Below are 27,857 nucleotides of genomic sequence, written 5' to 3'. Positions count from 1 at the left end.
ACATCGGATACACACCTGTCCCCAGTTTAGGCATGTGTACCTGTCCCTGAATGGGACAACAGCACAGACGTTCCTCTCCACATCTCCAGCCTCATTCCATCAACTTCTCTTCTGAGAACTGACTACAATAAGAGACAAGAGACACAGCAAGGTTTTTTTTGTTTGTTTGTTTGTTTTCTGTTTTCATTTTCATTTTATCTTCCACTGTAAATCCTTTTTCAGGTTCACTTTTTAAAGAATGTGAAACAGTGGGTGGTATTAGGAGCAGGAAAGGGATACTCTGCAAATAACTGTAGACCAGGAAAAAGGAATTCTGGGGTGAAGAGAGTTAAGCTAAAGCTAAAAATTTATTAAGCTAAAAAATAAAATCCACCAGCAGTGCAGGTGGGTCCCAGCCAACAGGTAGGTGAGGTTATGATTTGTAAGTAAGTTGATTTAAATAACTAATCCAGTTGAAAAATAATACAAGGAAAATAAAATAATATTGATACATCTTGAATGTCATTGGTGAACAAGGCATAGAAATCTGTGCTGTCAGATCCTAAGCACTCAGAGCTGCAGCCTGCAGAAATGCTCCTCTGTTCATGAGACAGAAATTAAAAGGGCTTGGGCTATCTACTAACTCTGGTATCATTTTTAAAAATAGAAACTACTGCAATGTGCCTGCCCCCGGGAGCAGTAGGAAAGAAGGACAAGCCCCTCAGACTGAGATTAGATCCCAATAAACTCAACAGGAATATTCAGAGAAAATATTTTCCTTTGTCTGCCGAGGGAGTTGTTTCCAAGACAATGACTGGGGATCTATTTTCTTTTATGCTGTTAGCTGCCCCTCTTGGGTCCTTGCAAATTGCCCTGACCAAGAAGACTTTGACAGTCTGCATTTTCAACGACCTTGATGGGAGATGTTGCTTGTACAGAGTTCCCTTTGGGTTTTAACTTGCTCCTGAGACTTTTGACAGGAAAGTGCAAGAATCATTTGAAGGAAATGAGGACATTGCAATACACATTGATGATACTCTGAAAGATGACAGGGAAGAACAGCAAAAGAAGAAGACAACAAAAGAAATGTTTCCTGACCCAGAAAAGGGTCATGAAATAGGACATGGCAAGAGAAATATACTTTAAAATCGGAAATGTGAGATATCTGGGAGAAACTGTAAGTGAATTGTTATACTGACTCTGTCCAAAGCCAGGCCATTGCAGAGATGCAGCTTTAATAGATAAGAAAGATTTTGTGGAGGTTGGTTCCTGGAATGAAATGAGGTGACAAACTTTCTGGGCTCTTGTGCAGAAGGACTCAAAATGAAACAAGCGTGCCAACTTGGACAGGGAGTTTTGAAAGAGTGAAGAAGGCAAGCACCTGAGTTTTGGCAAGCTGTGTCACCTGGAGATGATCCACATGGCCAGTAAACCCTCTGTCGATGATTCAGGGCAGTGTGACAAAACTCTTGTGCACTTTGCAGACTGGTGGCATTGGTTTTCAGAACCCCTCTTGAAAGAGCATCTTGATGCACAGAGGGATGTCTTTGCTGCAGAGGCTGCTACAGAAGTATATTCAGCTAGGGAAGACTCACCTGTCAGAAAGCAGAGGGCTGCTTAGCTTTCTGTCTTCCAGCTGCATCTGTGTGGTTTGAGAGTAGTGTGCAAACCAGGAAAACACCAGCTGAGAGCAGGCACACTCCTGAGAGCATTTGATGAGTCTGTACATGGAGACTGTCTGCAGAACCACGTAACACACGCAAATCTGTTGGAAGAGCTTTCTCTCATCTCAGACACGATAGGGAATACATTTCTGGAGGCCATGGCAAAAGACAAGACATTGCAGCAAGTTATTAACACTGTCACTGAAAGAAGGCTTGGGAATTACATATCAATTCAAATCACAGCTTTCTGTAATTTATACTGTGGTGAATGGATAAAAAAATTAATAGTGCCAAAAATATTACAGTTATATGTATATATATGTGTACGAATTTTATAGAATCTCTGAGATCTCATAAAGTGTATTGCAATGGCCACAAATGAGCACAGAGATGAAGAAAATGACTCTGTATGAAACATGTCAGCAATTCCCTCCTCAAAGAGAAAAAAGAATGATGGTGAGTCAGATATGGTGGACCTGTTAGATTATTCAGGGTATTCTGAGACTGCATTATTATAGAAACATAGAAGCATAAAATATCCCGAGCTGGAAGGGACCCACGAGGATTAATGAGTCCAGCTCCTGGCTCCACACAGAGCTACCCTGGGGAGCCTGTTACAGTGCCCAAATTGGAGAGATTTCTACTCAAGTACCTTGTAGGAAACAATAAACTTTTATTTGGCAGATATGGGCTTCTGGAAATGGTTATGTTCTACAAAGGTCCATACTTAATTGACTGGGTTTTGCAAGATTTAGAAGAGTTGGCAAACGCTAGAAACCTTTAGTCAAATGATTTGAGGGAAGGTGGAGCTAGGGGAGTTTAAAAACTACGTATCTATATATTTATATATGTATATAAGCTCCTTACAGGCTCTGGAGGAGATCTGTATCTCACCCTGCTGGACAGAAGACAGCCTTTAAGGCACTAGCTGAAATTTTGCTCAGAAAGCTGAGTATCAGGCTGCCTTACTTACTCAAATCTGGGCTGAGAAGCTGATCTGATCTTGAGGCGCAGATAGAGAGGTAAATAGATGTCTCTGCTTGGGATTGTGCCACCCTTGCCACCTGCCTCCTGCACATACTTGCAGAATACTCCATTCTTCCTTATCTTAGCTTTCTTAGCTTTTTATTTATCTTTACTTTTTTTTTTTTTTTTTAATCTAGCATGGGGACATTTTATTTCTGCTCTGTGTGTCATCCCCAGTAGCTGACTTGGTCATTGCATTCTTGCTGGCGACATGAAGCAAATCTCCTGCTATATCTCCTCCTTCCCATCTTAAATTGCTCCTTTTTGCCACATGCTTAAACACATCATCCTCCCCATGCAAGGGGCTGGATTTCTATCTTTGGGGCTGCTATGGCCAGACCTAGCTTAGAAAAATACCTTTTCAGGACTGTTGCTTTCACCGTTGCACTGGAGAGCTCTGACATGTTGCACACTCTTCTCAAGGATGTTGAAGAAGAAGAGAAAATGTCATAGCAGTGGACAGGGCAGATGCAAGTCACCAGCATGTGGAGCATTACATCGGACTGCTCTCCTTTTTAGATCACTCTCACTTCATCCGAACGCAGCGCCAGTTGAAGTGATAATGACTTCTCTTTCAATGGCAGCTTTCATTGGAAGTATTTTGATATGCCAGTAAGATTTGCTTTAAAATGTCAGCAATAAAAACACATTCAAAGCAATACACTTAGTGCCTCAGCTCGACAGTCCGTATAGGTTCCCATCAGCCACATTTTTGACTGAATAAATGCTAGGCATGAACAATACTCCCTGCATTTTCCACAACCCGCCCTCCACACACACGTGTGCACGCTTAAGTTCTTTTTTTCCCTGCTTTCTACAGAGGTCAGACTGAACTTTTCCAAGAGATGCAGGCAATCCGTGCACTTCCAACTTTGCAGCCGTGGCCAGTTAGGCTTCCTCACTGTGCCTTCTCTCTCCAAGAAAATGCATAATGAATTCTTCTCTTAGGGACAGGATTCCCACAGTGTCATCCTGGGATCAGATTAATAGGAAGAATAAAGATGATTCTTTCTCAAGGGTTCTTGATATTCTTCCTGAGTCACCTGTTTTGGGATGTGCTTTCAACAGCATACGGAGGTCAAATACTAGACTTAAGTCACAGGAAGGCATGTGGTTCACTGCCTTTTGGGGGAAAATGAACAAGAAATGAACTGAAAATGGGAAAATGAACTTTTCCAGTGCAGAAGGAGGTCTCTGGATGAGGACCATGCCAGGTCAGAAAAGGGGAAGGAGGCAGAGGAGACAAGCTGGTCAAGCAGACCCAACCAGAGGTAGACCATCCTGGATCTAAATTTGCTTTGCTATGCCTCAGCAGAAAATCTCTATCTTTACCACATTTTAAAGCCAAATTTAGGTATAGCTTATGGTTTATATGTACATAATTTAAGTACTTAGAGATCTCCCCCAATCCCTGAGACCTCACAGCCTTTAATACAGTTGTTCTTACAGCTCCCTGCTCTTATCTTTAAGATACAGACAAAGACCTGATATCTCTGATGCTTGTTTATAGGCACATGTGTTAAGACCTATTGACCAAAAGCCCCACTAATTGACTTGTCTCCTGCAGATGGTGTGAGTGGTTAGCTTTTAGTTACTGGTGTGACTTCAGTTTAGCTTGGACAGGGAAAGCTCTTCTATTACACCAGAAATTAGGGACTGAAGCCCCCTGATCTATCACTGTCACGGTGTCCTCAAATTTTGGCAAGCACTGAATGTGACATGATTCAAGATCACTGCCCTAACCTGTAGTACAATATGCCTTTCAGAGTACGCATTTCAGAGTAACGTGTACCCAATTTGAATTCTCATGGATGCTCAAATCTCGTAAGCCTTTTTTTTTTTTTTCTGGTGATAATGATGAATCTTATTCAGGGCAGGTACGCAACTGTTTGCAAGCAGGTCATGCACTGAGCATGATGGTCTGATTTGCATCTTCATTTCATAAAACCGTTGTTTATAGCTGAGTCGGTGGTTAGTCTGGCTGAGTCAATTGAGCAGGATGGGGCTTTCCAGAGGCATCTTTACAAAACAAAGGCTGAAGTCTTGTCAGAAAGGATGTGCTAGTGTAGGAGAATAATGATATCTAGGGAGACTTCACTACGAGTTATCATGAGAGTTTTCAGGAAGAATTTTTTTCTCCTTCAGGGTAATGGATGCGTGATGTAACTTCGCCAGGCTACAGACACCCAGAGGGGTTTTCTTCCAGCCTTAAAGTCTGCAGACACTATCCCACAACCAATGTTCCAGATCATGATTTATTTATTTATTTATTTTTTTATTTTCCCAGGCAGGTTCTAGTCATTGACTCGGTCGGGGACAAATACATTGCTTCACCTTCCCAGGCTTCAGCAAAGTCAGAGTGACACTTGCCTCCTGGTAAATGGCTAAGAGAGCTACAGATGCGAAGGGCTGTCAAAGACAAATGGGGGATTACTGAGTTCATCTCAGCAGGTGTCTAAAACCCGACTCGCTGTGCCCTCTTTGAGTAATTCATGCTTTCATTTAAGACGTGTGGCCATCATGATTCACTCTCACTTTGCAGCCTAAGTAAATCCCCACAGAGCAGAGAATAGCCCACCAAAAACACGTGCTCATCCTCAGGCTTGCACAGATCCATCATGCCACTGACAGGCGGAGTCTCCTGCTTAATAAATTTCCTGCCACAGCAGGGATCTTAACTAACAGGATGCCCAGAGTTTCAGGCTGCTCTGAAGGTATCCAGGTGGAATGTTAGTCTACAATAAGCAGGAAGACAGAATACAGGAATGTGGTTTCTTCTGGTTTCAATTCCATGCAATGAGTAAATTATCTTGTACATGGAACAGCTATTAGAGAAGAAACCACTTAGTGAGTGTTGTATTTATTTGTATTTCCCCAGTGCCTGTAAAGTCCTGCTTGAAGGCACTGAGCACATACAGAAAAAAGATTATTTATAACCTCAAAATAAGGGGAGGAAGGTCAGAGATGTAGGTGCAAAGAGTCAGGCAGGCACATTTTTAATGCCCGCTGAAGATGCGCAGCATGTTACTGGCTTGAACTTTCTGGCATTGCTTTGACACCCTCAGACATTACATCCCTGAAGTGTTCTCAGCAAATTCCCCCACCCCAGCACTGACCAGGAAGAACTGCTACCAAAAGAAGATCAGTTTGCACTGAGGGATTTCATTATGTGTGTGTAATGTTTGTAAACCCATCCAGTTCCACAGAGGGTTGATAGCAATGAGTGGTGACATCTTCCCTGCGTGAGCTGCTCTGATCTAATTCAGCAAAACAGCATCCCAAAGGGGTTTGCTGGGCGCTACGAAATCTGGATGACAGCTGTGAGCTCAAGACAAGGCATGGGGGATCTCCCGGTAGGACTGTTCTCAGACAGGTCTGGAGGAAGGACCATCAGTATGGCAGAAGCATTTAATGGGGGCAGCTCTGTTACACTTTGCATTCTTCTCTCTAGATCAGGCTCATGTCCAGCAACATGGAAAATGACATTTGAGCTGTATACAAGGGGTTGATCTTAGGCGATCCTGAGCACTTGACTGTAAAGTCAGGGCATGAAAACTTAGTCTAAACAAGGTTTAAGAGTGACCACCAGCATTAGCCACCTGGACCCATTCATGTATCACTACAGGCTTATTAATATTTGGGAAATACTATGAATATTTCTTCCAGACTCCCTTCCCCATCATTTCTCACTCCAGGAAAACTGTGAGTAACAAATTGTTTCTGACAGCCCTGGGTTGGTTATCAGGCAGTTACCTATTGTCAAGCACCAATATTTGTCCTGCAGATTTAATTTGACCCAGCCTGGTGCTTCCTAAAACCTAAATGGGCAATAAAACACTTCTGTTGCCTTGCTAGAGATTTTGGATGGTTGTCCTCGTCTAAGCAACAAATATTACAAAAGCAAAAAAAAAAAAAAAAAAAAAGATGTGGAGTCAACAGCTTGTCACTCTAATAGTGACCGACTTCCTAGCACTGTGCATAGCACTAAAGACATACAAAAAATGGGAGGGGGACGGGGGGACGTGTGCCAAAACCCCAGGTTGGACAGCACCATTAAAAAATGGTGTGGTGCCTCCTAAAACATCTGCACCCCCAGTCCTGCTGCAGGAGGGGTTGGAAAGTCAGCGTAGCCGGGTCTGGTGGCAGTGCTCTGTTATACAAAGCCTCTTGTGTGCCATTTCCAAGCTGGCACGCGGTGTCACCTTCACACTTCTGCACCCCAGACCCAGCTGCATTTATGTGGTGAAGGAAACGGTCTCCTTGGAGGAGAGTCAGATCTCCTCGTCCAACCAAGTGCACTTTGAGAGACCTGCTGCAGGAGAACCAGGGCTCTGTTAAGGCAATGGGAAGAGCCAGGTTTTTCTCTTACTGCTGCACGTTAGGAGTGCCTTTATGTGAGTGTCACCGAGGTAAGCAAGAGCAGAAACAGATGTGGAGCAGCGCTGCAAACAGGATGTGAAAATAAACTCATTACCCCATCTGCCCACCGTAAACAGCGTGAAATTAGCAGCAAGCGAGGAATAAAAATTCAGACAAATGGGCTTTTAAAGAGAGCAGAGGGAGCTGGAAGTTGTGCTATTAGAAAAGCAGAGGCACAAAAAGCCCAAGCCACGCACAACCCAGCACATACACCCAGCCCCACCGACCCGGGAGCAGTCAGGGGCAGATATAGAGAGAAATCCCATGGTGCAGCATCGTTAAGGTGCTATTTCTGAAGGCAAAACCAGAAGGGCTGCTCTGCCTATGGGGGGAAGACCTAATGTTGCTTTTGTCCCTGCCTGTTAGCAAGCGCTCTCTATTTTATGTCACCGAGATTTTTTTTTTTACATTTTTTTTTTTTCCCTGAGAGGCGCTCTCTTAATGTTGCATAAAATTACTCTCTCAGGGGTAGTGCGAGGAGGAAAAACGCAGTGTTATGTTGTCTCAGTTGCAAAGACGTCGCTAACAATAAAAGCCCCTGAATGATTTGGTTTTTAAGTGACATGATTATGGAGCGGGTCATTCGTGACGCTCCAGTTAAAGTTGCTTCAAGCACCTCTGCTGTAAAGCCTGCACGGCGGTGTTTTATGCCCCGGGCTTGGGCTGTAAATATTCACCCCCGGCCTTTGTTCTCTGAAGCAAGCCTCGGCTTGAGGATATATTTACTTAAAATTTTGCAGGAAATTTCTCAAATGGTCAATCCTCTTGATTTATTTAAAGTGGGATCCCAAAGTGTTTTACAGCTTTTACAGGCTGGCTGTGTTTATATCTGTCCTGGGGAGGATCATCTGCCATTCATGTAGCGGAGAGGGGGAAGGAGGGTTATAATTCCTATTTTAAGTTACTTTTTTAGCAGCTGACATGACACTGACAAAGTCATCTCTTCTAGAATAAAACCTGCCATGCTTTATTGTAGGCCAGAGGAGATCCTTTGGAGTAAGTCAAGGCAAAATAAGTCAAGCGCTTTTCTTTTTTTTTCTTTTTTTTCTTTTTTTTTTTCCTATAGATTCTGCTCTGAAAGGTTGTGCACGGAAAATTCAGCAGTGCCTGAAAGCAGAGACTATAGCTCTGCCTCACTTTATAGATCTCAGAGAAATTGCAGACCAAATGATATTTCAAGGAAACTGGTTCCTTGTGTTCTGAGTTCTTCAAGATATGACAGCCCAAGGCAGAGTTTCCTATGTGTTGGAAATAATTTCTCTCTCCACATTTGGCAGATCCGAACAAGCCTTGAGTGCTAAATAAACCAGGTCTATGAATAAATCAGGGGTAGGGGAACTCAAATTTGAGGTGTTGTGAGATTTGAGATAACTGAGAGCTTGTCATTGGCCATGAGGCACTGTGAAATAGTCTGGAGTTTGACAAAAGGTTTCGCATTTGAGGTGCCATTGGGCTGTTTCAGGAGAAACCTCCTGGTGGGTTCACCCAAAGTTTGTAATAAACATAATTGAAATATCTGAATTCCAGCTGCTACCTTCCACTCTAATCAGCCAGAGCAACAGAAGCAGCGGCTTCTAAGGAAGCACCCTGCCACTGCCAGGAAGGGGAATGGGTGCACCGGGCTCAAGCCATGCATGGGGAGGGCAACAGAGGCGGGGAGGGTGCCGAAATTCGGGGCCTGGGAGGCAGCAGGTGGAAGGAGGGAACAGAGGTCCCATGGAGAAATCAATAGACAATTGGAGGGAGTGGAGGTTTCATGAAGCTCTCAGAGATGGAAACCTAGGAGCCACATTTCAGAGAGAGAATTCGTTGGTGTTGCCTGAGTTGGGTCTCACCAGGAGCAGACCCTGGAGGGGTTCCACATGAGAAGTGCCCCCTGCCTTCTCTACCCCACGAAGCTGTAATGTATTCCCATCCAGAGGGCAGACGAGCGATGTTAGGGGTAAGGATTTCCTTTGGGAACCGTTTGAGAAGTCCTCCTTCAAGGTCATAGCATCACTTTCTGTTTTGATAGTACAGCAGAATCCAAAGATCACATTACAGGTGTGAGGACTGAAACTCCCCTGCCATAAACCAGGTTCCAGTCTTCACCACTCCCCCAGGCCATGGTGCAGCCGTGCCTGACCCATGTCGACATGCTCCAGAGCACCACACCGACTGGAAGGGATGCAATTCTCCTCATCTCCTGTGCTCTCCCCAACATGGGTGCCACCGTGCCCCGCTGAGCACAGCTGAGCCTCTGGCCCCACCATTGCCAGGGTGCAGCGATGCTTACATGAGCCTTGGAGCGATCCCAGGCCAGGACCCATCCCCAGCAGTCAGTCAGGATGTAGCCAGCCTGCTGGAGAGTGGAAGAGCATTTAATAGCATGGAAATGGTCTGCTGCAGGCCATGGGGACACAGCAGCACCGAGCCCTGCTGGGCATGTTTAATTTATTGGTGTGTGGTAGCACTGATGCCTTCCTCCTGTGCTTTCCTCTGTCCTCACAGCATGGGGAGCAGAGCAGCACTTTGTGTTTTCACAAGTAATTCTGAGGAGAATTTGCAGGAGCTTGGAAAAAGGCAAGATAAAACAGTGGGAGTCCTGGGGAGGTGCTGACAGTGAACAAGGGCCAGCTCCTGGGACACATTTGAGCTAAATCCATGTCAAAATACTCCACATGGGGCAGCTCATAGCTTTCGGGAGGTGTGGGCAGGGTTAAATCATGTGCAAGGAGGAGTGAGTGGGGTCTCCAGGAGGACCGGGCTTCTGTTAGCATTGGAGGATGGAGATGAAATAGAAAAGTGAGGGAGCAAATGGCTCAGAGAGGTTTTTGTGCTCCAAGCAGGAAAGGACAGGCATCGGGAACCAGATGCATGTATACTCCTGCTTCCATGCTGACCCCATCTGGGGTCACTCTCTCAAATTAGGAAGACCTAGTCCCAAGGGTGGAGGTGACCTCTCCTTTTGGCTCCTCAGCCAGCGGTGTGGGAGGCCACGTGCATCTCTCTGCTGCTGGTGTCCCAGCAATGTGGGAGAGATGGGTGGGTTGGAGAGCTGAAGCTCAGGTTGAGCCATGCCTCCTCAACATCCCTCCAAGTTCCCTTCTACCAGTCCTCTCCTGTCACTCCTCTCTGATGCTGCTGGGCAGCGCTGAAGCACACTTGGCCAGGTAAAATATTTAGCCTCATATGGGGCAGCTCCTGAGTAGGGGTGGTGAGCCTGGGCATTTACACCCCCAGCCGACCTGCTGGGGAGCCACCTGCCTGCTTAAGGACTACAAAAGCAGGGTCATTGCTTGTCGAGTGTGTAGTGAAGAGGATGATTTCAGTCTCTGTATGTGAAGATGAACATCCCTGGCGTTGCTCCATCACCCTCACGCCCCCCTCTCCCTTTTTCTTGCAGAAGGTATGGCGGAAGCTGTCAGCTCGAGCAGGGACTGCCTCCAAGCAGGTGAGTCCTGCACCAACGACCCCATCTGCAGCTCCAAATTCAGGACCCTCCGGCAATGCATCGCAGGCAACGGAGCCAACAAGCTGGGCCCCGACGCCAAGAACCAGTGCCGGAGCACGGTGACGGCCCTGCTCTCCAGCCAGCTCTACGGCTGCAAGTGCAAGCGGGGCATGAAGAAGGAGAAGCACTGCTTGAGCGTCTACTGGAGCATCCACCACACGCTGATGGAAGGTCAGTTGGGTGGGTGCTCTTTCCTCATGGTCTTCCTAAAAGGAAATTGCTGCTGGGGCTTTCTGTAGAGGTCCCCAGCAACCAAGCTGGGGGTTGGACCCGATGATCTTGAGGTCCTTTCCAACCCCTACAATTCTATGATTCTGTGAAGCCAATGTGAAAAAGGAAAAGGTCACCTATATCATATCCCAATCCCTCTCAACACCTACTGACCCCCAGAGTAATGGCATTTTGAGGAAAGCAGTCCCAAAAACCTGAGACACCTCCTTCCTTTTTTATAAGTTGTCTTCTTTTCCATGATGTCCCCGGTATATCTTGAGATATTTGCTGGGGAAATGCATGGCATGTTTTGCATGTAAATAGAAGAACGCTAGCCAAGACCTGAAGCTCCAGATTTTATTGAAACACTATACAAAGTCTGGGCACTGAGGAAAAAAACAGTGCGAATTTAAAACAAATCACTCTCTTGGAGGATCTCAAGTGCACTGGTGTCTTTGGGTTAGTGAAGATTTGGGGCTGGTGACATCAAGCTGGAATTTAAAGTGTTCCCAGAGCCAGTATTTAGTAAGTTTGGATTTTGACGTTTTTTAAGAGTCATCATAAAATTGCACCTCGGTGGCCATAACTCTTCGTTGTCAGGCTGGTGGGTATTTTATGCACCATGAAAATTAAAACGGGGAATAAAACAGAACCTTCCAACCATAGGCTGCAAATAGATTAATAAAACACTGCTGGCTGAAAGCTGAAAGGAAAGGTACAGGGGTGATAACACAGGCCAAAAGGCCAAGGAAAACAAAGAGGATGGAGACCGTAAAGCACCAGCTTGCCAGAATGGGAACTGCTTGATCAAGTTCCCGGAAAGCTTTCAAGTAGCACAGCTTGCAGGATGCAGAGCAGGGTGCTTTGCACTGACAGGGGGAATAAGAGGCCCCAGCACCACCCAGGATCCAATCTTTCCCCTAATTACTTTCCAAATGAAGTTGTTTGCATTGAAGCCTGGGGAAGAGGGAGCAATCCAGCCCCTCCATTCATCTTAACAGGTTGAGTCACAGCCCTTTCCCCGCTGACCCTCCTGGGCTGAAGTTTTGGACGCAGTCCATCTCCCGCCTCCGCCTCCCTCTGATTTTCTCATAAAGCAGCTCCTGTCTCCTGGCCATGCTAGCAGACACAGCTGGGTCCCTCTCCATCACTCCGGCAGCTCCCAGGTGGCCTGGCTTCCATCACCTTTTTATGATGGGAGATTTGCAGATCTGTTCTGGAGGGGGCACAGCTTCGGTGAATGAATGTGGACAGGGGATGGGGCAACCCCACCATCAGTCTGGGCCCACTGCATCCCTAAGAAAGCTGTTTGGATCCAACTCTGGGACATTTTTATTTTATTTTATTTTATTTTATTTTATTTATTTTATTTTATTTTATTTTATTTATTTTATTTTATTTATTTTATTTTATTTTATTTTATTTTATTTTATTTTTTATTTTTTATTTATTTTTTTCCCCAAAGGAGAGGAACTTGAGATGTTTGCCAAGGAGTGAACAGCATGAGGCAGAGCACAGGGCTTGGTAATGAGTGAGTTGGAGACTTGTGGCTGTGCAGGGCAGTGGTGCCAGGAGGATTCCCACCACCCCAGGACCACTTCTGGAAGAGCAGGAAGGGGATGGCAGGGAGCACAGGGGCCAGGTGTGGGTCTGAAGATGCAGGGTAGGAGCTGGATGGGCTCCTGCCCACTGCCTTAGGACCTCTGTCCTGGGGAAGAACGTGGGAAGGGTGGTATTGGAGACTGCCAAGAGTCTGCCCGACTTCTCCTCTGCTGTCATGGCCTGAGCCCTGCATTTGTGCAAGCACCAAGCTCACTTGCAATGCAGATTCGCACTCCCAAACCTTTGATTTCTTTGCCTTAATTTCCCAGGGGAAATATATTTCATAATAGTCACATGTTTCCAAGTCCTTACACATGTTTAATTGACTGAGAAAGGAAGCCAATCCACATGCTCCATGTGGAGCTCTGTCTTTCAGTCATACATACCCAGGAGGCTGTAAAAAGCTTCCTAGAAGCCCTCTTATAAAATCAATTGTGGAAGTGTGTGCTCAGGGAATTTACAAAGCGTACTATTTACTCAGCTTCTCTTGAGTGCGCCTGTGTTTAGCCACCTTCCCATTTGGAGACACAATAACATGATGACAACCCGATAACAATTCTCTGATAAGGTGCTATATCATCAGGACATAAAACTGCTATGCTGGAACATACAAATGGGCCCCTCTCCAGTCAGTAATGATGCAAGATATTGCAATGAAGGTGTAAAGCTGCCTTGTAATGCACCTGTGGTAATTGCACAGGGCTGTGTACCCTGGGAGCCGTTTCTTCCTGACCGCAGCTGGTGATCAGCATATGCCCGGAGCAAGAGGTTTGATAGTCCTTTTATCCCAGCCAGTACATCTGCTGCTGCTGTCCATATCCATCTAAATGTCTAATAAAAGGAACAACAAAAAAAAAAAAGATACTGAGCTGTTTGCTTCAATAATATTCCGTAGTATCTAGCAGGGTGATGGGGCATTACAGACCATTGAGCAGATAAAAGGGAAGCACCGATTGAATAAAATTAGCTTCCCAGCAACTTAAAAATGGAGAGAGGAAGTTTCTGCAGGAGCTGTGGGTCATTAGCTCAGTGCCAAGTAAGAAAGGACTGTTGGGGAGAAGGGGAGAGGTGTTAATAAATACGTAGACGTGTGTTTTGCCAGATGCAGCCCCATGCATAGCCCTACCTGTGTCCTAGAAATAGGCAAGGACCTCTGACCCAGGTAGAGCCATTAAAAAAAGTAAGAAAAAATAAAAAAGTAAGAATGGTGTTGGAAACCCTGTGAGTAGGGAGATGTTGGTATGAACTCTGCCCACAAGCAAGAGCCTGTGCTACAGTCTGGTGTCCTCAGCAGCAATCCTGGAAGGGTGCCCAGGACTTGAGCTATACAAGGTTGAAACTCAACAGTTCTCTGATGGGCTGATCTACCCCACAGTTGTGATATTATTATTTTTTTTAAATCCAGTTATATCCTATTCTTCCTGTGACCCTGAGTATCCATTCACTTATGGCCTGGAGAGCACACAACCCCATCACCAAGCCAACCTACACTGCAACTGTCGAACCTTGTATGTCTCAGGGTCTTTTGCTGTCTTCTCAGTGACTTCTCTTTTCCACCCCAGGCATGAACGTACTGGAGAGTTCTCCTTACGAGCCATTCATCAGGGGCTTTGATTACGTCCGGCTGGCCTCCATCACGGCAGGTAGGTGGGTGGGAAGATGCCCCTACACTGCTCCAAAGTGGGGGGAGCTGGCTGTGGGATCAAGTGCTAAGGACGAGGCAGTCCCTTGTGGTCCCTCGTGGTTTCTTTACAGAGCATTGCATGGCTACGGTCTTGCAACCATTCTTTCAAGGCGTTGCCCATGAGTCCTGTGCTAAAATGTTGGTAGAAGAACACATCCTCAGAAGAAGCACTTGCAATTTTTATCCTTTGGCTCTTTTATGCCCATACTGTGAAGGGCTGGGGCTGAAGCCCTTCATGGACATAGTAGGAAGGCCTCTTACGATGAGCCATCATGAGTGGGCTGCCTCTCTACAGCAGGTGGATGACCTGTGCAGTGCAGAAACCCTGGCAAGCATCGGCTGGCTGGATATCATTAGGTACTAGGTGTTTCCACGTCAGTCACAGGGCCAGACTGTGGGCAGAAAGGTCAGCAGCCCAACCTACTGGCTTGATCCCAATCCCAACCTTTAACCCCATGCCCTGAGGGCAACCTCAGGACTCAGCCCCGTGCTCTGCTTTGCATCATGTAATCCCCTTAATAATGTCAGCAGAGCTGCCCCACACCTTTTAACCCCCTCGAGGGCACGAACCCTCAGCCCCTCAGTTAAAAGGTCAGTGCGGTAGCTATTAAGCCATCCATCACCAACATCACAGCTGCCAGCTCTGCTTGTGCACCACAGGCATGGGGAAGCTTTACAGGCAGTGATTTTTGTCACCGAACTACCCGTCTGGGAGCAGGTTGTGCGCTCCATGTGCGTCTCTGGCCGATGTGCCAGAACAGCAGCCGTGTTGCAGCTCTTCCTCACCGCACACCTGATGCTGGGCTGGAGGACACAGCTGGAGCACAACCAGGCGAGCAAGGAGCAGCACATCCCTGTGTCTGACGGATGTCTGCAGTCCCCTCGACAGCGAGGCACTTGTTAGGTGAAAATGTCGGGGAGCGAATTAACCCATCAGCCCTTGACAATCTGACCAGCGAGGGAAGGGTGTTGCTCCCTGGCCTCACGTCATCTTGTCGACTCCACTTGGCTGATCCGAGCGTGCAAAGTGAAGCATGCACAAAGCTGTTTGCTGGGTCGTGGCCTTTGTCACGAGAGTTTTTCCATTTTTGCTGGAGGTCCTACAGGGCTCTTCAGAGCGAGGCGAAGTCCAGGGATGGGGGTTTTTATGCATGATTAACACATAGTCAGGTGTTTAAAGCAGACTGAAACTGGTTGGGCAGCAAAGTCAATGGGCCCAGAGCAGCAGGGATATGTGCCAAAGGACTCAGCACCCATAAGGCACATAAAATTTTTGGTTTTAATTTTTCTTTCCTGTTTATACTCATCACAGTCTATAACACACCTTATGACCTGCTGCCCTGTGCCTGTCCAGTGCACAGAATTATAGGGTTTGCATAGCCAAAGGATCCTCTTTCAAATATACCCTCAAAATTCCCAGGAACTTGTTGAAACTTAAGACATTCCCATGACCCCGCACCAGATCAGAGTGACAGATATTTTTAATCCAATTTTACAGAAACAATACGTATGGCCATTTTTAATCCAATTTTACAGAAACAATACGTATGGCCACCATTAGAAGTGTACAAACAGAATTATATCCCTCCTCTCTAATTGTAGTAGTGATTTGTAAAAGCACATCCTCCGTTGTTGCGTGGGAACAGGAGAAAAGCTACTGTGTTCCCTGTGATTCATTAGCTGAATGGGTAATGAAACCCTTCCAAGTAGCTGTTTCCTACACACTTGCTGACAGCTCCCCAGTGTAAACTGATGCTCTAACGATCTTCATCTCTAGGCATTTTTAAAGAGAAGCACCTATGTGGTAGGAACACACCGAGCAAAAAATTTCACCCATCATAAAATAACTGCAAAACTTGAAATTCATCTCTTAGCACACCATAAACAGCAGAGACAAAACGAAGGGGGAAATAAACAGCTAAGAGAAGGAGCATCTGATAATGTTTGTGAAAATGAAGGAGTGCAGCCAGTTTTGAAGCGCTCAGAGCAACTGTCAATGCTTTTACACTTGTCAGTGGTGACTGGCTGGTCTTAACTCCTGGCCAAAGACAGGGCTTGACTCTGCATCTGAAATTTTTCATTCTGGGTTTTTTTCCTCTGGAAAAAAAAAAAATCTTCTCTGCTGGGGAAAAAGTCCTTCTAGTGTGCTTCAGGTCGTGGGCTTAATTCAGAGAGATGGAAAACGCTTTCAAATTCATTTTCTCTCTAGCACTTGGAGGACCCTCATCTTATCTCTCCTATCAGAAAGAGCCTAATGTCTTGACTGACTCTTAGCAGCAATGCTGTGGCATTTTCCCTGCTATCAAACAGATCTCCATCCACCTTTGTAACAGCTCCAGAATCAGTATTAGACAAATGTGTTTCCATCTTACCTATTCTTCAAATGATTTCCATCTCATGAAGGCAGGGTTGTAGTTTAGGACATGGGCACATTGGGCAGGACCAGTCTGGAAAATGCTGTGGGGCTGTGAGACCCAGACAACTCCCATGTGGCTGGGCAGGTCCTGGGATGGACTGCTGTCTCACCAGGCCTCAGGGTGGTCAATTCGTGGTGAGAGTGTTATAAGATGCCGAAGGTAGAGAAAAGTTTTATTTTATTAAGTGTAGGAGTTAGGAGCAGGTTCTGGGGTGTGAGGGTTGTTGTGCGGCCATGGCACCTCTTAGCAGGGTGAGCAGGGAAAGGGGATTTGGCCCTGCTGGGACACAGGGAGCAAATGTGGATTTCATCCTGGCCACTGCCTTCCTAGGGCTGGTGGTGGCCACCCTGAGGTGGCCATGAGCAGGAACGGGATGGGAGGAAGGTCTCCATGGGGTGCTGCATCTTGGGGGCAGATGAGCACTGAACTCCATCCCCATCTTCTGCCATCCCCCAGGCTCTGAGAACGAGGTGACCCAGGTGAACCGCTGCCTGGACGCCGCCAAAGCCTGCAACGTGGACGAGATGTGCCAGCGGCTGCGGACCGAGTACGTCTCCTTCTGCATCCGTCGCCTGGCCCGGGCCGACACCTGCAACCGCTCCAAGTGCCACAAGGCCCTGCGCAAGTTCTTCGACCGCGTGCCGCCCGAGTACACCCACGAGCTGCTCTTCTGCCCCTGCGACGACACGGCCTGCGCCGAGCGCCGGCGGCAGACCATCGTTCCCGCCTGCTCCTACGAGTCCAAGGAGAAACCCAACTGCCTGGCGCCCCTGGACTCCTGCCGGGAGAACTACGTCTGCAGGTGGGTTCACGTGGGTGACGTGGAGAGCTGACGGGCCCAGCTGGAGGATCGTGGCGGACGCATCCATCTCACCACAGCCCAACCTTGTAGGCCACTGCCTGAGTGATTCCCTCCCGTGGTCCATGTCCTGGTCTCATACCCTGATACGGAAAGCGCTGACAAACAGATTTCATATCTTTATGTTGGAGCCTTTTTTGACCTCTCCTATCAGTTTTGGATTTGGTCCCAAAGACAGACCCTCTATGGGAATAGCTCCAGGAAGGTGCAAGCAAAGCAGGGACGCAGAGTGGGATCCATTCAGCCTCATGCATGCACACAGGCACAGACCTGCCCTAAAGTGCACCTCACATATATCCCCCTTACATGATTTTCCTTCAGTTCCACTATATTTACCCCTCCATTTCTCAAAAGGTCTTTGGTATTCCAGAAGGTTAATCCATGTACAGCCCTTGGGGTGGACGCCTTCCATCCACAAGAGATGTAAGGTGTGAGAGCAGCTGTACTGCACCAGATGTGCAGTGATGTTCCCAGCCCAGTGTCCTCCATGCAGCTGTGGGTGTGAGTGGACACCTAGAGAAGAGCACAAGAGCAAGACCAGCATAAGACATGTCTCCCAGTGCTGTCCCAACCTCTAATTATTCCAGGTTTTGGGACTTTCTGAGCTGAACTTCCAGTAGCCATCCACTGCCAGCACGTCATCTTTAAAGTACATTAAAAAAAATTGCATTTTCAGAAGGGGAGGTGAGGGTAGCAACATGCCGCACACATCCTTTTGGATGAGTGGACTGGCCCTCAACCCTCTGCACCCAAAAAGGCGGACTGGCATTAATGCCCTCATCCCTCTGCACCCAAAAAGGCTGCTAATGGACAAAAACTGAGCTACAGAGCTGGAGCTGACTCTGAAAGATGCAAAACTCCTGAGCCACACCAGCTCTTGACTGGAGATTTCCCCCAGCTACCTAGGGAACCCAAAACTGTGGGGTACTGCCCTCTCCCTAACAAGGCAAGTGGACCCAGGAGGGAAGGGGAGGATCAAAGGGGAAAGTGTTGCTTCCCAGGAGGCTGGAAACCATTTCCTGCAAGCAGCACAGCTGTTAATTATCTGGTTCCTTGGTCTCTGAATATATAATATAAAACATCCTCTAGAGACACGGTGGGAGCAAGGGGTTGACGTGTGACCCGGTCAAAGGCAGCAGTGCAGAAACCACAAGGAGAGCCAGGAACAACACATCATGGCACTTTAGAGGAGTAAAATACTCCAGGCTAATCCTGCCTGTGCTGCCAAGCCTTCTTGCAGCTTCTTATCAGCCGTAACCTCTCAAATTTCCCCGCTTGGAGGTGTGGGCTCTGCTAACATGGATGATACAAACACTGCAATCCACATCTCCCCCCTCCAAATAATACAGCATAAATTTGGTAAGTATTTTTTTGCCTGGCTGTGGCACAGGAGAGAGAGGTCAGTGCTATAAGAGAAACCTTAGGACATCTTACCTGGGCCCTGGCTGCCTGCCTCGTGGATCTGTATCTCTAGTAGCATGTCCTACATGAAAGCCCCATGTGGATGTCTTAGGTATCCTGCAATGTCCAAATGCCACTAGATGGGCCAACAACTGAGCCACCCCTAAAGAACTGGGTGTCAAATACCTGGTTGGCAGCATGATGTACAGAGTTTATCCACCCAAGGAGTAGGGGAGCCACACGCAAGGAGCACCCTGGCACATCTGAATGATGCACCTACTTCCTTGCACGGCCTGGAGGGTCCCAACAAGCCCAGGGTTGGGTCTCAAAACCCTTCTGTGCTGAGCCATTTGTTGCTTTTACCCAGACCACGCAAAACCCAAGGCACAACAGAGGTGAAAGGAGCACGGCATGCACCTCCTGCTCCACAGGCTCCAGAGAGTCCAAACCTCTCCTGCCTGCAGCAGAGGAGGTAGCAACAGCCACGATGATGGTTAGAGCACATCTGAGCCTTGGGGCATTGCCCTTAATCTGAAGACGTCCTCAGCTACATTTAGAACATAATCTTTGAACAGAGAGAAATTGGGCCAAAGTGATTCTCTCTCTCAGCAATTCAGTCCAAAAATGAAGGCATAGGTCTCTAGGGGAAGTTAGTACCCAGAAGTCAGATAATGGCACTAGGGAATGAATTCCCTCGCTGCCTACAACAGCTCTTCCTCTGAAAATCAGCTTCGTACATCAGAAAACAAACGTTTCTTCCAAGACTGCACCTTTCTTGCAGTCCCAGAGGAGGCCTGTAAAACACGACCTACAGCACCTATTCATTCTCCTCTCCGAGTGATTAAACCCACTTCTGGATTGCTGGAGGGAGCAGGAGAGAAGAAAACCTGTGATATTTATTCAAACTGGCTCAGCAACAACTGCAGCAACAAAAGATCGTGTGAACACATCCCCTTCTTTGCAATCGCTTTCAACACTTCCAGTGCGCTATTATGTCCCTTTTTGTCCCAAATATCCATGCTAATAAGCCCCATTTTGTGCTTTCTCTCCGTCAGGTCGCGCTACGCAGAGTTCCAGTTCAATTGCCAGCCGTCCCTGCAGGCTGCGAGCGGCTGCCGGCGGGACAGCTATGCTGCCTGTCTGCTGGCGTACACCGGCATCATAGGTGAGCTGGTCTCCATAATTCATGTTTCATACTTCATACTTCAGCTGCTCTCCCTCCCACACCCAGGGGGGAAGCACCGCCTGTACTCCGGCCAGCTAAAAGCTGTGAGGATGGCGAGGTGGACATCCGAGACTGGGATCACCAAGAATTGTTGGTCTTTCTCTCTGCTGTGCCTAGGGAAGGAGCCCAAGCCATGAGCATTGGGTAATTTTATGACAGCTGCAGCAGAGGCAGAAAAAACCTGCAGCATGTGCTGCCGTACCCTAACAGAAGCTCAGGATGATGGGTTGACCCCAGGCATCTGCTCTGGTGGGTGTTCCCCCATCCCACTGCTGGTGATGCCCCAGGATATCACTGTCCCCTGCCATCTCGCTGACTTCAGATGTCAGATTTGGTTTGCAGATGCTGCAGAGACCCAGCTGGCAGCTGTAAGCTTGAGCACAGCCAGAGTCCAAAGAGAAGCACCAATGCGTTGGACTTGGTCCATCCCAAGGGTAAATTGACAGCTATTTGGGTCAAGATTTCATTCTGATTTAATCCCTCCTTTGTTGTCTCTGACCATTCTGGAGGTTGAGTTTGACTTTTCTGGTGACGATATGACACAGGTTCACATATAATTTTTGAATGTTACTTGGGAACCTGAGCTCCCAGGAGTTGCCCCTTCCTTAGACTGATAGCCCACTTTAATCAGCTGAAGGCTTTGTTGGTGGAAGGGTGAAAAAAAAGGCTGCAGCTGCCACTCTTCTCCTCCCTGCGAGCAAAACAGAGCCATGACAGCAGCACCCGAAGGGTTTCCTTGCGCTGCCGTCACAGAGGAGCTGCAAACAGAGCAAGCCACGAGGGAAATGTCCTGTCCCCTCCTGAAACACCAGCTTTGTGGTAACATTTCTCATCTTTCCCGCAGGCAGCCCCATCACTCCCAACTACATTGACAACTCGACCTCCAGCATAGCCCCCTGGTGCACGTGCAATGCTAGTGGCAACCGGCAGGAAGAGTGCGAGAGCTTTCTGCGTCTCTTCACTGACAACATCTGTCTCCGTGAGTATCGCCAATAATCCTCCAGCAGCATTGCCCACAGGCTGGTGAGGCTCCCTCTAAGAGTCTGGGGAGCGAGGACACGAAGGCGACCTAGTCCTGGGGAGGCTATCGGTGCCCATCTCGTGTGCTTTCAGCAAAGGAGCTCTGAAGGTCCTCAGGCATGCAGTTTGGGACAGGCAGCCAAAGAAAGCTGGAGAAAGGAGGTGTGTGCTTTCCCCTGCTGATGCTTTTCTCCATCTCTTTCTCACACAAAGAAAACGCCATCCTGGCCTTTGGCAATGGGACCTACCTGAACGCAGCCGTGGCCCCATCCATCCCCCCCACCACACAGATGTACAAGCAGGAGCGAAACGCCAACAGAGCTGTGGCAACCCTCAGAGAGAACGTCTTCGAGCACCTCCAGCCGACCAAGGTAGGAGAGCCTGGCCCAAGGGGATGCCTGGCTGTGTCCGTGACTGCTCCATGCCTTCCAGCCCTCCTCATCTCAGCTCCCTCATCCGCCCGTGTCATTTCAGCTACGTGCAGATATCCAACCTCCCCTCCACCTTGGGAGTCCCTCATCATCCTCTTCCTCATGCCCTGACATCTTCTTGCCTGACTCCAAGGGCTATCCTATCCTATTTTATCCCATCCTAATCCTATCGTGTCCTATCCCATCCCATCCCATCCCATCCCATCCCATCCCATCCCATCCCATCCCATCCCATCCCATCCCATCCCATCCCATCCCATCCCTTGCTGCTCTCTGGCCTGTTGGTCACCATCTCCTTTCTTTCATGGATGCTGTTGAGATACATGGGTTTTCTAGGAGTACTGGGAACATCCCTGGGCTTTTCAGGAGTGTAGAAGGGAGCCAGGTGCACTGGTTCAGCTCCTTGCCCTGCTGGAGGGCAGCCACGTAGGTTCAGACAAGCATTTCAGCTGCTGGAGGTCACATGTTGAGGATTAACTGACCAAGGTTTGCTAAGCATTGGGAAACCTCTGCTGAAAGGTTCTAGTCAGCAGCAAATTGTTAGTATCAAATTAATATTAAATTGAAATTATTCTAAAACAAATAACAGGGTACTTTACTGATGATGACAGTAATAAGCATTAAATATTTAATTATTAAGTAAAAAGCAATGACCTTGACTTGCCACCCACCAGATTAATCTTCAGAATGAATTATTTTACTGTTGAATAATTAACAGTGACCCTGATTTACTGAACGTACAGGTAACAGAAACTGCAGTTAACTAGACTCTGAGGACCGAGCGTGGGTTTTGTGCTGGGCTAGCTGATACCTCCAGGGAGCTTCCACACGCAGGTTTTCAAAGCCCTTTCCCCGTGTCTTTTGCTGAGAAAACACCCAAATCATCCCACTCCACTCTGTTTCCATTGATCATTTACCAGCTCAGGAGGTGCAGAGGTATCAGCTTCCCTCACTGCTTTTTGGGGCCTTGGTGGCCATGGGATAAATTCATCAGGCCAGAAACACATTTGCAAACAGGAGTTGGAGGTCTTGCTTCTGGCTGGCGGTCCCTAGACCTTACAACAACTTTGGTGGTGGCCTGAGGTCCAGACACCACACTAAGATTTTTATCCAAGCCAGCACCTACAAGCAACGGAGAAGCTGTGAACCTCCCTCATCATTGCCAGTCCAGCCCAGATGGCCAACATGAACACATGCACCGTCCTTTGGAGAAACCAACTTGGCTGCCAGCCACTGCGTGGTGAAACGCCTGCTGGCCCCATGCCTAGGGGACATCTCCACCTGGAGAGGCCACCACGGAGGTGACTCCATGGGCTGCATGGATCTCCGTTGCCCACAGTGGGCGTTCAGGCACCCACCTTACAAAAGGACACGTCCAGCCAGGTGTCCAGACCTGCGGGTGCTATGCCCACGAGGTGACCCTGGTGCCACCACCACCTTCACCACCACCTCCAGCAGATCTGAGCTGACCACACATCTAGAGCCAGGCTGAGTCTGGTTCTGAGTCTGAACACCCACAGGGAGGCTTCAGGGCTTGGAAACCCTGCATCTAGACCGATGAGGGGAACAACCCAGCTCCTCACCCCACGCTGTCTCCTTTCTCTTGCAGGTGGCCGGAGAGGAGCGGCTCCTGCGGGGCTCCACTCGCCTGTCCTCAGAGGCCTCCAGCCCAGCAGCTCCATCCCTCCGGGCAGCCTCCCCGCTGCACTCGTGGCTTCTCCCCACTCTGGCCGTGCTGAGCCTCCTGGTGATGTGAGGCAGGGCAGGCACACGCCAGGCAGTGACTCTCTTTGTGTCGGTTTCTCTAAAAAAACAACCAGACAAGTAACTTTTTTGGGGGGGTGGGCTGGGGAGGAGGGAGGGGATGGGAAGGAGAGGTGAGCGTGTAGGCCCTTCCTCCTCCTCGCCCGTCTGCCAATTTCTTTGGTTTTATACAATCAGCATTGTCGACAACCAGCTCATTCTTGGTCCTGGCCACCTTTCACCCCACAAGCTCGGTTGTTGTCTCTCCAGCTCCCTGCAGATTGGGGTGTAAGCCACAGACAACTGCCTTGGAAAAGCTGAAGGAGAGAGTTGAGTCAAGAAATGAGAGCTGCAGAGGAAAAGCTTTTGCCTGCCCCAGCCAAGAGGGGAAAGACTTTTGCTGGCTGAGCTGCCAGGAGGTTTCCTGGAGCCCTGGCTCATGGCACGGGGCCCACAGCAGGACAAGTCAATGATGTGTGGTTCAGACCATCTCCAGGGTTGGGTCTGGGACCCAAAGGGCAGCCCACCTGGTTCGGAGTGAAGAAACCAGAGCTGCTGGTGAGAAGGTGGTTGGGTTTGTTCTCCAGAGAGGATCCCGAAGCATCTTGGGGTGGTGTAAGTGGCCACACACCAAACTGGCTCCACGGACCATCCACCCATGTGCAACAGGCACGCCTCGATAGCTGCCACCTGCCCCTCGGGCCCTCCTGTCTGGGAAACATGTCATGTACCGATGGTGTTCAGGAAGAGACACGCGTGGTGTTTTGTTTATGGCTGCCTTTCTTCATGTCCCAACCCTAGCATTGCTATTTACTGGTCCCATGAGGTGTTTGGGGTAGGTATTTTTTCATTATGAAAGTCAGGGGGCAATGTCAGCCCAGTCCGAGCCTTCTCTGTGCAGGGTAAATTTGATCCCACGGATAGGGCTCTATGGGGGTGCAACACAGCCCGTCCTCACGAGCTACCTGAGCATCATTTGGTCTGGCAGAGAGACTTCACTTGGGGGACATCATTATCTTTGCAAGGAAGGGAGAGGATACAAGACGTTTGCTAGCTACCACCATGGGGACAGAAAGATCCAGCCAGTCTCCAGAAAGGTCAAGGCATAAATCACATCACCAGTATGACTGCTGCAGTTCCCCTCCTTGAAGAGCTGGTGGAGGAACTCGCTCATGTCCAGGTTGGCTCGTGAAGGACAATGGCCCTCTCAAGTGTCAACTGCTGAGCCACGAGGTGGTTGAAGCCAAGGCTGGTGCTTGACCCACCCAGAGGGAGGGACGGTGAGGACAAACCTTGCCCTGGTTGCTCAGGGCACAAGAAGGCAAATGTGTGGCCTTGGGGTATGTGATAGCTCGGGGGTCTTCCCTTGAGGAGGTGAGCTGAGGTCTCCCCGCACCTTTCGGGGAGCTGAACCCCTTGCTAGATCCTGCCGATGAAGAAGATGGGAAGGAAGGGTGGGAAGGTTTCCCAGGATAAATGCTTACCCAGGTTGATGGCCACGGGGAGGCACAGGAGTAGCTCCAGGTTTTCCCCATGAGCTTTGCAGCAGCCCGTTCACTCCTTGGTTTATGCTTCCCCGAGGAACAACATTAGTCCTTTATCATACGGATGCATGGAAAAGCTTAGCAGCAGCTGGCGTGGCAAAGTCCAGTTCTTTTTATTCCCATTCCTTCCAGAACACTTTCCATTGCTTTAATACTTAGACTTTGCTGAAAAACTGCAAAGGTGAGAAACCTTTGGGTTTTGGTCCAATATAAGCCCGTTCTCGTTTCCAGATGAACATCTATGGATGCACAGAAACCCCCCTGGCTGCATCCTCTCTGAAGGTCTGCACCTGGGAGGTCCTCGGGGCTGTAGCACCTGGCTGTCCTAGGCCAGGACCATGAAAAGGGTCCTGGAACATGCTGAGATCCAAGTTGCGCGTGCCAGGCACCGGGCTGAGCTGAAATGTGCAAAACCTCCCCTGCCAGGAGGCTCACCCAGTGCCCGAAATGCATCTGGGGATTGTCGTAGCACAGACCCCAAATCCCTGACCTCCCTTCGGAGCATCATAGCCAGGCGCTGAGCTGCTGCAGACATTTCCCCCTTATCCAGGGCATTGGTGTCCCCAGCCAAATGTGTCTCCCTTGTCTGCCCTGCTGCTCCACACTCCTGGCCCCAGCAAGGTGGGTCTCCACCAGCCTTCAACCTCCTTGCAGGGGCTGAATCTCGGGGTGGGGAGGTTACAGGGGGCGGCTGCTTTCCAGGAGTGCCCCCTCCTGCATCTCCACTCTTGTGTCTTATCGCTGGCAGTGGTATCGAAATGCCACTTTGCCCTTTCCTTCTCTGATAAAACAACCAGCAGAAGCAGACTTTTCCTAGTTGGCCAGGATAGATGGCAAGCCAGCTTCACCTCTCCTTTAAGGCTGGCAAGCTGTGAGATGTAGATGTGGAGAACCCTAACACACTGCTAGGGATGGAGGAGACCTCCAGGGGTCACCTGCTCCATGACCACGTCCCACGGCAGGATCCTCTCCGTTTACACTTTCTGGCAGATTTCTCTCGATCTGTTTCTAACCATTCCACAGACAGAGGTGTTGGCATCTCCTCTGGGTTTCTATCACGCTTTAAAGACTTTTTAGGATGTTAGCTGTCCCCAGGCACTGCAGGCCAAAGAGACTCTCGATTCCCATTGCGGGCTCTTCTCAAGTCCTCAGTTTTGGGAGGACGGCAGAAGTGCCCCCAGGCTGTGGAAGGCGACGGCCAACCCCCGTGGATTGGATCACGGAGGCTTTGCTTGGCGAGGCTGAAAAAATGGTAAAGGTCTGTAGGGATCCCTGCCAAAAACCAGGCAGTGGGTTCATGTAAATGGGTGTCTGCTGGGGGGAAGGGGGGGGTGTCTTCGTTGTGGTCTTGGTGGAGGGGTCTGAAAAGCAGAGCTGGTGTTGCAGGTCTGAAATGGCCTCGTTGTCCTTGTCCTTTGCCCTGTGCTGGGGATTTGGAAGCTGAACCCCCAAAGCCGTGGCCCAGGCCAGCTCCTGCTCCCCCTGGGCTCTGGGGATGCTCCAAGACGAAGCGAGGCAGGAGCAGCGAGCCTCCACACAGCAGGGAAAGGCCAGCGGTTGGGGTGGGTGGTGTTGCGTAGAGATCAAAAATAAATAAATCCAAAAACCTGCATGAATTTTCCTGACCATTTCACCCTTTTTGCCAATATTTAATGTCCACTCTCCCTCCAAGTGCATTCACAAATGAAACTTTGCAAAAAAAAAGATGTTTTCTGAGGGGTCCTTTGGGAGGTAGGAGACCTGATTACATCCCCACAACATGAGGGCACAGACCATTTGTTTTCCCTTGTGAAAAGGGAATTTTTTGGAAGAACTTTCAACTCTTTTGACCACTAAGAAGAGAACTCCGGATCTTCATTTTTAAGCTTCTTGACGGACCACAGAAGCCACAGCAGCTGTTTGTAAAGGGAAAGGACTGAGTGAGCCGAGAGAGACAGGGCGATGACTTGTTAGGAATCACTCCACACCTGGGGACTTCCATAAGCACAAAGAAGCAAAATGGGGGAAAAAAAAAAATAATCGACCAGCCAAACCCTCTGTAGCCACTGAACTCTCTCTCTGTGGCATCGTTTGCAGTGGTTTGGCAGTTCCTCGCGTCCTGAAGGCCCGTGAGATGTTGTGTGTGTACAAACACCACGTCGTGGTCAAAGCAAGAGCACGAGCAGGGAGGGAAAACGGTGCTGGAGCAATAACCCCGCAGGTGGCAGGGTGAGACCGGTGTGTGTGCGCACCGAGGGGAGGACGGGTGGTGTCTGCCTGTACGACCGGGGTATAGCCTGTACTTATCTCTTCTGTACGAGTCAATATTCAAACATATCCATGAATAAAGCACACATGCATTTTCCTGACCCCCCCCCGATCCTGTGTACGGTGCTGGGCTGGCCGTGCCCATGCTGGTGCTCCGCTGGCCCTGCACCGTAAGGGCAGCTGGAAGAAATGGGGGATTTTGGGGGGGCTGGCAGAGATGTGGGGCTCCGAGCCCCTTTGCTTGGCTGGAAACCCAGCTCTGGTTTACTGCATCCCAGCCAGGAGGGAGAAAGGTGAGAAACCAGCTCTGCCGAGGCACAACCCAATGGAGAGGCATCAGTGCCACCCAGGGAGGGGACACGGCCCCGTGCACATCCCGGGGCTACTGGTGCTGAAGACACGGGGGGGGACACGTGCAGGGCTCTGGGGGCAGTTTGGGGGTGGTTTAGCTCAAAGCTGGTGCCAGCACAGGAGGAGGGGAGGTGGAGGAGAAGGGAGGGCACCAGTTCGCGTCGGCCAGGGAGACGTTTGTTCGTGCTGCCAACATCTGCGAGCTATTTCTGGCATCTAAAAGAGAAAGAAAAAGAAAGAAAGAAATCACGTGGAAATTGATTAGAGGCAAATTGAATGTTTTCTTGCCAATTTTAGGTGAAAAAAAATATACGAAACAAATGTATATAAAATTTACATAAAAATGCCGAGTGAAATGCAAGTCGGTTCCTAAACACAAGGAGAGATCAAGGTCAAACCCAGAAACGTTGCACCTTACCCTCCCCAAAGCCCCGTTTGCTTTCCTGCATGTATGAAGCTGTTGACAGTGTGGGGGGGGAACAAAGCCTGTGGGTTAGGGCTGGATTTGGGAACCTCTTTCCTTCCCACCCTGATTTCCCCCT

At 48.9% G+C, this 27,857-nt stretch overlaps 1 protein-coding gene across 2 annotated transcripts in view; it reads left to right on the top strand.

Moving 5' to 3' along the window:
- Positions 1 to 27,065, top strand: part of GFRA4 (GDNF family receptor alpha 4) — a 69,259-nt gene extending 42,194 nt beyond the window's left edge. Inside the window, exons 2-8 of one of the 2 annotated variants that reach the window (XM_080589378.1) lie at positions 10,474 to 10,761; positions 13,956 to 14,036; positions 16,951 to 17,296; positions 19,810 to 19,919; positions 20,824 to 20,958; positions 21,213 to 21,370; positions 23,040 to 27,065. In XM_080589378.1, coding sequence (XP_080445504.1) covers positions 10,474 to 10,761; positions 13,956 to 14,036; positions 16,951 to 17,296; positions 19,810 to 19,919; positions 20,824 to 20,958; positions 21,213 to 21,370; positions 23,040 to 23,186 — 1,265 coding nt within the window. In that variant the 3' untranslated portion in view covers positions 23,187 to 27,065. The remainder of the gene's footprint in view (positions 1 to 10,473; positions 10,762 to 13,955; positions 14,037 to 16,950; positions 17,297 to 19,809; positions 19,920 to 20,823; positions 20,959 to 21,212; positions 21,371 to 23,039) is intronic. The other variant, XM_080589379.1, reaches the window with a different exon arrangement.
- Positions 27,066 to 27,857: the final 792 nt, after the last annotated feature.

Source organism: Anser brachyrhynchus (genome assembly GCF_964034855.1).
Source record: "Anser brachyrhynchus genome assembly, chromosome: 4".
Taxonomy (NCBI): domain Eukaryota; kingdom Metazoa; phylum Chordata; class Aves; order Anseriformes; family Anatidae; genus Anser; species Anser brachyrhynchus.
This window is presented reverse-complemented; position numbering and strand designations above follow the sequence as displayed.